At 49.1% G+C, this 8321-nt stretch overlaps 1 protein-coding gene and 1 pseudogene across 1 annotated transcript; both read right to left on the bottom strand.

Annotated features, from left to right (window-relative positions):
* Nucleotides 1-332: 332 nt before the first annotated feature.
* Nucleotides 333-3483, bottom strand: LOC123409251 (annotated as a pseudogene).
* Nucleotides 3484-4553: 1070 nt separating this feature from the next.
* LOC123407545 (GDSL esterase/lipase At5g03600-like) lies at nt 4554-5960 on the bottom strand. The gene is made up of 4 exons (XM_045100710.1): nt 5657-5960; nt 5296-5576; nt 4915-5191; nt 4554-4792 (listed from the first exon to the last, which is right to left on the bottom strand). The coding sequence occupies exons 1-4, from the start codon at nt 5958-5960 to the stop codon at nt 4554-4556; spliced, it is 1101 nt and encodes a 366-aa protein (XP_044956645.1).
* Between the last annotated feature and the right edge of the window lie 2361 nt (nt 5961-8321).

The following is an 8321-nucleotide window of genomic DNA, read 5'->3' as shown; positions in this document are numbered from 1 at the left end:
TAACCATTAGTCCAAGGTTAGTGATCCATTGTTTGGATGTTTGGAAAAAGGCCACTCTGAGATGGCGATAGCCAGGTTAGTGCACCGCAGTGGATCGTTGGAAGAAAAAGCTATCAACCCTGCCAATCGATCAGTCGGGTTTAGTTACACGGGTATAAAGTTATGTCTATGCGTTTATAAAAGAAGATACAAAAAAAAGACACAAATACAATATAATATTCTTCATGGAGTCGGGAAAATCCTGTCTTTGAAATACTTGAAACTATGAAATACAATCAAAAGGTTGTCATCGTGGATGCAAAGCTCTACAGAGATATATAAAACCCAGCTAGCTAGGCTTGATTTACAAACTCCCTCAAGGACTTTTCCAGTTGTTTCATCACAATCTCCCATCCTGCATGCGACGGGTGTATGTCATCCCAATAGCAAAATTTACTGGACTTGTCGCACACCGTGTATAGAGGCTTCGAGGATGACTCGTCTTCCTTTCTGCAGTAACCTTTTGGATCCAAACTCTCGCAACACGGTGATAGTTTGCGCTTGAGCTGTTTAGATAGCTCTAAGCCTTTACCTATATTAGTATACATCAAATAAAAATGTTCATATAAAGTAGTTCAAGCACACACAATCAAAGCCTATCTAATTAGATTAGAAAATTTTAAAATTAATACATTTTGAATGCATGCAGATGTATACCTGGCGCATGATCCCTAATGTTAGTGAAGGCGACATACAAGTCAACAATGTAGACATTCTTCTTTGATATCATAGCTTGTTTGAGATTATCATTATGGATAGATGCACCCAAGTTTTTAAAAATATCGCATGCGGTGTAGTTGTTGACTCGGGTGCGTGATGGAGTGCAAGCGATAGGGTGCAAGTTATTGACAAGAACCTTTGTCACCCCGAGCTTCAACAATTGATCCACCTTACCCGCAATCTCTTTTGTCACATTTCCAATATAAGTGTTAATCTAGATCACATACATGAAAATTATAAGTTAGTAAGATGCACAAACAAATTAATTATTCAAATTAGCGCGTATATATACGATGTGTGTTGATATGATACTCACATCGTTGAAGCTACTTAGTCCAATGGCGCTGGTGCCTGCATAGTCATAGGCGGAGAAGGCCACGAGTGCTACGGAGCGAGTCAGTTGCTTCTCTGTAATGGTCCCGTCCTTGACCATCTTCTTGAAAGTGTCGACTTGCTTGGCGAAGGTGGGGACCTCGTACGATGTACTGCCCAACACACCCGCACCTCACGGTGGGTATAAAACCCGATACCCGAAGCCCGGACCCGCAAAACCCGAACACATTTTCGGGTAGCAACTCTAGAAACCCGAAATTTATTTAGGAAAATCGGGTTTGTAGTTCCGGTACCCGAAATACCTGAAAAACCCAAAATTAGAAAAAGGCCCAAAAATCACTGCTTCTAGTGGTGGCCCATCCCAACATAGCATAAAGCCTCAATTCTCTCGTGACCTAGTACCTGACCCGTACATACACACCCATTCACACCACCATCCCTCTCCCTCCACCCTCCGTTACCCCGCCGCCACACCATGCACGCATCAGCACAGGATGCACGTCGTCCTTTGCTCAGCTCCCAGCTCATCGTCGCGACGCCATCTCGCCCAGGAGAATCATCTGGCTGCCACCACCATCGCCTACATCGGGTGGCCTCCTTCATTCAATTCTGTCGCCAAATCCCTCCTACCCCAACTGCCGGTCATCTTCCTCCTATCTCATTGGCCGGCCACCTCCCCGGTCCCTCCTGTCTTGCCGGCCTTCGCTGGGAAGGGGCCGAGTGCAGCACCGCGCTGACCACTTTCTTCAATACCGTCGTCCTCTTCTAGCTCTCGCTTCTGTGCGCATGTAAAAAAGACTCTTATCTATTCTAGTTCTGCTAATCCGGGTTTACCCGAACCCGAACCCGAATTTGCGAGTATTAGTCTTTGAGACAAATTTCGGTTATCATTACAGAAAACCCGAATTTTCAATAACCCGAATTACCCGACCCAAATTTTCGGGTAAACGCAAATGCCCAGTGTGACCTGCACCACCACTAGCGAAGGTCAAGCCGGACGGGTCACAGGTTTTCTTCGCCGTGGGGCATGCGTCGGAGGGGCTTTCTCCAATCCCAATATTGGCCCTGTTTGGATTCCAGTGCTAAAGCTAGTTTGAGCTAGTTGAAGCTTAACTAACTCCCAAAGTATCCAAACACATGGGCTAGTTTGGGTTAGATGCAGACTAACCCACCAAAAAAACTAGCCCTGAGAAGAGGTGCTAATTGGAGCTAGTTGGGGATGGACAGGTAAAAATAATAATATTTTGACCGCATCGGATCCTCTCCAACTCCCGCATCTTATCCTTTCCTCTTCATCCTCCCGCGTCGCTCGGCCTGCTCGCCCTGCCGGCCGCGCCCGCCAACGCCGCCCCCGTCTTCCTCCAACTCCCGGCACCAGCCCGTCCGCCCCGTTCGCTCGCGACCGCCCCCGCCGGCCCTGTCGCCTGCCACCGCCGGCCCCGTCCCGCCTTCCACCGCCGGCCCCGTCCAGCCTTCCACCGCCGGCCCTGTCGCCTGCCACCGCCGGCCCGTCCCGCCTTCCCCCGCCGGCCCTGTCGCCTGCCACCGCCGGCCCCGTCCCGCCTGCCACAGAGAAGTTAGAGATGGAAGAGATCATTTGTGAGCGGAAGGAGGCCACACAAGAGCCAACCCCAACAAATCCTGGGTAAAAGAGTCAAATGGTTGAAAAAATGTATTTATTGTCAAAATAACTCTTTTATCCAAACACCACCAAAGGCTAGAGTTAGTTTAAGGTTAGTCTAGAGTTAGAAACTAACTCTAACCTCTAGCTAAGTTAGAGTATCCAAATAAGACCATTGTTGCTGCAAGTTATGAATAAAATAACGGGTAGGGTTAACTATGATGCACCAGAGATTACGATATAAGAGAGTACTTTTTCAGGGTAATATAACATCCTCCATATAACATACTCCTCCGTTCCTAAATATAAGTCTTTTTAGAGGTTTCACTAGAAAACTACATATGGATGTATATAGACATACTTTAGAGTGTACATTCACTCATTTTATTTCGTACGTAGCCCACTAATGAAATCTCTTAAAAGACTTATATTTAGAAACCGAGGGAGTATATCCTTAGTACTTACCGATGAAATCACTGTATTTCGTAGCTAGAGAAGCGGCCGGACGGAGTGTTCGGCCGGGGAAACCCATCAGCATCGACGTAGTTGGAACCGTAGGGGTAGGCCCATTGCCGGGACATCTCGGTGACAGGGTCGGTCAGAGGGAGGTTCCCGTTGTCGGCGAAGTCATCGCCGAAGACAAAGAAGGTGGCGCTCGACGCCTTCTTCTGGTGGCCGCCGGCCGGGGCTGGACGGGCCTCCGCTCCATTGGGATTCAGAACGAGGAGGAAGAGGAGGACGTGGCCGAGGGCGGCCGGAAGAAGCTTCATGGATTCCGGCGGATTGCTCTGCTTCTACTGCTGCTGGCCCGAGGATCACGATCGCCCAGCCAACGAAAAACCAGGAACGCAAAGCGCTTGTCAGCAATGCTCGTACTGTCGTACACCATGGCCTGGCCCTCTCTTCAATTTATTGAACCACGGACAAGCAAAGCTACTCGAAACCGGGCTTGTGACCTCGACCAGAGTCGGATCCACACTTCAACAGCCGGACACGGATTGACGGATACGAGCCATGGACGGGACGTCGTTCATTGGTCAAGCCCACCAGGCACCGGGAGAATTGATTTTAACCCCTAAGCTCAGCAGCCTTTGATCATATGTCCCTTTTTTGCTTGTCTTGTTCTGAACCCCCCCAATCTGTCTAATCTTCGCTGGTGCCCCCCTTTGACATGGTTTAGCACATATAACCATCAAATAGAGACATGAATAGACAAAATTACCCCTGGGCTCATAAGACACACATCTGTCCGCCGTACAAATGTCCCAGCGACCAAATACTGTGCTTAAAAAAAGAATAACCAAATTGCTTCAGTTTTGACATGTTCCGAACCAAAAAAAATGGCATAATTCTGCTGCAACACGATGATCGAACATTCACACAAACTGACATCAATAATATAGACCGCTAGTTGAGCCAGTTTGCACACTGCACACGAATACAAAGAAGTCGATACGCACAAGTAGCCATATATACACTCATAGGCACATTTACCCTACTTTAGTCCTGATTTCGAATACAAGGCACCGGTCACGCATACAAGACGCCAACCCGGTAGACTACCAAGCCGACAACAACAAAATCAACCCGTGTGGAATTTGCCTTGAGCTTGTATTATAGGCAAGTACTCGAGTTGTATAGCCAGAACACATCTTGTAGATGTGGCATATGCCATTAGTTAGTTCTTATAAAATAGTGTTCGCAAAAAAAGATGCAGACACTTTATAGCATCATGGAATCGGGAAAATCATGTCTTTCAAATACATGAAACAATCAAATACAATCAGAAGATTGTCATCGTGAATACAAAGATCTACACAAATACATAAAGCCTGGCTATCTAGGATTGATTTACAAACTCCCTCAAGGGTTTTTCCAACTGTTTCATGACAGCCTCCCATCCTGCGTGTGTAGGGTGCTTGTCATCCCAATAGAAAAATTTGTTCGACTTATCACACATAGTGTAAAGTAGCTCTGAGGATGACTCGCCTTGCTGTCCACAATAACCTTCTAAGTTCAAACTTTCGCAACACGGCGATAGTTTGCGCTTGAATTGCTTGGATATCTCTGAGCCTTTACCTACATTAATACATTAATGTACATTAAATTAAAAAGATCATATGAAGTAGTTCAAGCACGCAATCAAACCCCATCTAATTCAATTACTCTTTTGACACTTTTGGATGCATGTAGATACATACCTGCTGCATGATCAACAATATTAGTGAAGGCGATGTACAGATCAACGATGTAGACATTCTTCTTTGACGTCATAACTTGTTTCAGATTATTGTTATGGATGGATGCACCCAAGTTTCCAAATATATCGCAGGCGGTGTAGTTGTTGGTTCGGGTGTGTGATGGCATGCAGCCAATTGGGTGTAAATTATTGACAAGAACCTTTGTTACCCCGAGCTTCAACAATTGATCCACATTAGCTGCAATCTCGTTTGTCACCTTCCCAATATAAGCATTAATCTACATCGTATACATGAAAATTAAAAGTTAGCAAGATGTACAAATAAATAAATTATTTAAATTAGTGTACACATATATACATTTTGCGTTGATATGATACTTACATCGTTGGGGCTACTTAGACCAATGACGTTGGTTCCTGCATAATCATTTCCGGAGAAGGCCACTAGTGCTACGGACCGACTCAGTTCCTTTTGTGTGATGGTTCCGTCCTTAACCATCTTTTTAAAAGTCTCGACCTGCTTGACGAGGGTGGAGATCTCGTATGATGTACTGCCTAACACACTTGCACCACCAGTAGCGAAGGTCATGCCGGACGGGTCGCAGGTTTTCTCCGCCGTCAAGGCATGTGCCGGAGGGGCTTCCTCCAATCCCAACATGGTTGCTGTAAGTTATCGATAAGACAATGAGTATCTAACATAGTATCTTTTTATAGGGTAATAATAACATGTTAGTAGTACTTACCAATGAAGTCAGACTGGACTTGATAGTTTGAGAAGCGGCCCGACGGAGTGTTCGGCCGCGGAAACCCATCGGCATCGACGTAGTTTGAGCCGTAGGGGTAGGCCCATTGCCGCGACATCTCAGTGACGGGGTCGGTCAGAGGGAGGTTTCCGTTGTCGACGAAGTCGTCCCCGAACACGAAGAAGGTGGCGCTCGACGGCTTCTTCTCATGGCCGCCGGTAGGTGCAGGCCGGGCCTCCACGCCATTGGGATTCAGAACGAGGAGGAGGAGGAGGAGGCCGAGGACGGCCGGAAGAAGCTTCATGGATCCCGTGCTTTTGCGTTGCTGAGGCGGATCACAATCACCCAGCCGCTACTCTTTCGCCAAGGAGAAATCAGGAACGTAAAGCGCTTGTCTGCGATGCTCGTACATCATGGCCTGGCCCTCTCTTCAATTTATATATAGAACCATGGACCAGCAAAGCAGCACGAAATCGGGCTTGCGGCCTCCACCGGAATCGGATCCACACTTCCATAGTCGGACACGGATTTGACGAATACGAGTCATGGACGGGACGTCGTTCACTGGCCAGGTCCACCAGGCAGCGGTTGCTCGTCTCGTTCATTGGCCCTCCGGCGGTTACTGCTCAAACCAGCCGCGCACCGCCTTCGGCTCGTCGTCCACCAGGCTGCCGGCTGTCCTCACCCCTCCCCCGGACGGGATCTCCCGTTTTGCTGTTAACCTCCGTCCCAGTTGGAGCCGGTGGTGCGTTACGTTCTGCTCTGTCTCTGAGCCTTTGTAGCACAGCTCAGCGTTGGCCTCGATCTTGCTTGTCACCTTCTCAGTTACAGTGGCAAAGGGACTCTGGAAACAGGCTTCGCCCCGTTTTATAGATAAAGCATAAAGACCAGAATCCATACATCATATCCCGACAAAGAAATAAAAATAAGATCTGCTGGGGCAACAACACAACTCAGCCCGAGAAGAAGAGAACACAAAAAACGCCATCAAAGGGACAAGCTAAGTAGCAGGCGCTGAGAAGGAGAGTCGTCGGGCTGCCACCATCAACGCGTCCAGATAGCGCTGTAGCCGGTCCCGGTCTCGAGGCCTAACGAGCGGATGCCAGTGCTGCAAGAAGGCAAGGAATTCTAAGAACGAGTCAGATGCACGCCACTGAAACACCTTCTCAATCACCATCTTGTTCCGCGTAGTTCAAAGAGTCCACATCATAGCTGCGAAGACCAGCCAAAAAAGCCGGCGTTTCCAGCCGACCTGGTTGGCCCGCACCTGCAGAAAGTCTGCGAGGTCATAGGCCTCCCACTCCGGCCCCAGAGCCTCGCGAACAAAGCACCAGAGTGCGTGTGCCGCGACGCAGGAGAACAGAATATGAGCACCAGTCTCCGGGACGTGACACAGGGGGCAAATGCCGTTACCCGGACCATGACGTTTTAGCACCTCGGTCCCAGAAGGTAAACGATCTCGGAGAAGCTGCCAAACAAAAATCTTAATCTTCAAGGGCAACGGTGCCTTCCAGAGTGGGGATAACCACGGGAGGACCGGCATCCTACACAACGCCAAGTAAGCCGAACTAACAGAGAATTCTCCCGAGGGGGAAAGACTCCAAGAAACACTATCGTTGGCCGCCGGGATCGGGAGGGGAACCACTGCCAGTAGTGATTCCCAGTCATGGACCTTGGCGGACCCAAGTGGACGGCGGAAAGCAACATGCCATCCGTCCTCCAGCACAGAAGCGGAGACAAGGACCGCAGGGTCGGAGCAGATAGCAAAAAGCCTCGGGAAACGAGAGCGAAGGGGCTCCCCATCGAACCATGGATCTAACCAAAACTGGGTCCCAGACCCATTGCCCACCGAGATCTGCAGACCCAACCTAATCTCGTGCTTAATACTCTGGATAGATTTCCAGAACTGCGATCCATTCGCGAGCGAGCAAGCCAATAGGGGTCTGCCCCGAAGGTACTTGGCCTCAAGCAATTGGAGCCACAAACCCCCGTCACCCTGCAGGATCCGCCACACCCAACGAAGCATCAGGGCCACGTTCATGCGGCGGGACGCAGGAATGCCCAAGCCCCCTCGGTCTTTAGGCATGCAGATGTCGGCCCATTTCACCATGTGGTACTTGGGTCTACCATTTCCTGCCTGCCAAAAGAATCTAGCCAGCTCCTTGTCAAAGGCGCTCTGCACGCCTTCGGGCAAGAGATACAACCCCATCATATACATGGGGAGGCTCGCAAGGTTAGAGCTTATGAGAATGGATTTGCTACCTTTAGACGTGAACCTGCCGCACCAGGGCTCCGCACGGGACGCTACTCGTCCCACAAGCGGATCAAACCCACTAACCGGAATCCTGGACTCAGCCAGGGGCAAGCCCAAATAAGAGATGGGGAAATCAGCCAGCTTACAATTAAGATTGTCCGCGATCCTATGCTGCTCAGCCTCAGAGAAACCCAGGACCACGACCTCACTCTTATCAAAGTTAATCTTAAGTCCAGACATATCCTCGAAGCAGAGGATGAGGAACTTAAGATTAGCAATGTCCGAGTCCGAGCCTGAGACCATGATCATAGTGTCATCCGCATATTCAAGGTGGGAAACCCCTCCACCCGGGATGAGGTGGTCAACCACCCCCTGAATATGCCCTGCTAGCTTTGCCTTATCTAGGATGCC

The sequence above is a fragment of the Hordeum vulgare genome, chromosome 7H (genome assembly GCF_904849725.1).
Source record: "Hordeum vulgare subsp. vulgare chromosome 7H, MorexV3_pseudomolecules_assembly, whole genome shotgun sequence".
NCBI classification, from domain to species: domain Eukaryota; kingdom Viridiplantae; phylum Streptophyta; class Magnoliopsida; order Poales; family Poaceae; genus Hordeum; species Hordeum vulgare.
The sequence above is the reverse complement of the archived record's forward strand: the minus strand, read 5'-3'. Positions and strand labels throughout refer to the sequence as shown.

Excerpts from the sequence above, each read along its gene's own strand:
- LOC123407545 (XM_045100710.1), bottom strand. The coding sequence starts at position 5,960 with ATGAAGCTTCTTCCGGCCGTCCTCGGCCTCCTCCTCCTCCTCCTCGTT. Across the intron at positions 5,192-5,295 it reads GTCTAAGTAGCCCCAACGAT|ATTAATGCTTATATTGGGAA; the intron begins GTAAGTATCATA and ends TATACGATGTAG. Across the intron at positions 4,793-4,914 it reads TATTGTTGATCATGCAGCAG|GTAAAGGCTCAGAGATATCC; the intron begins GTATGTATCTAC and ends GTATTAATGTAG.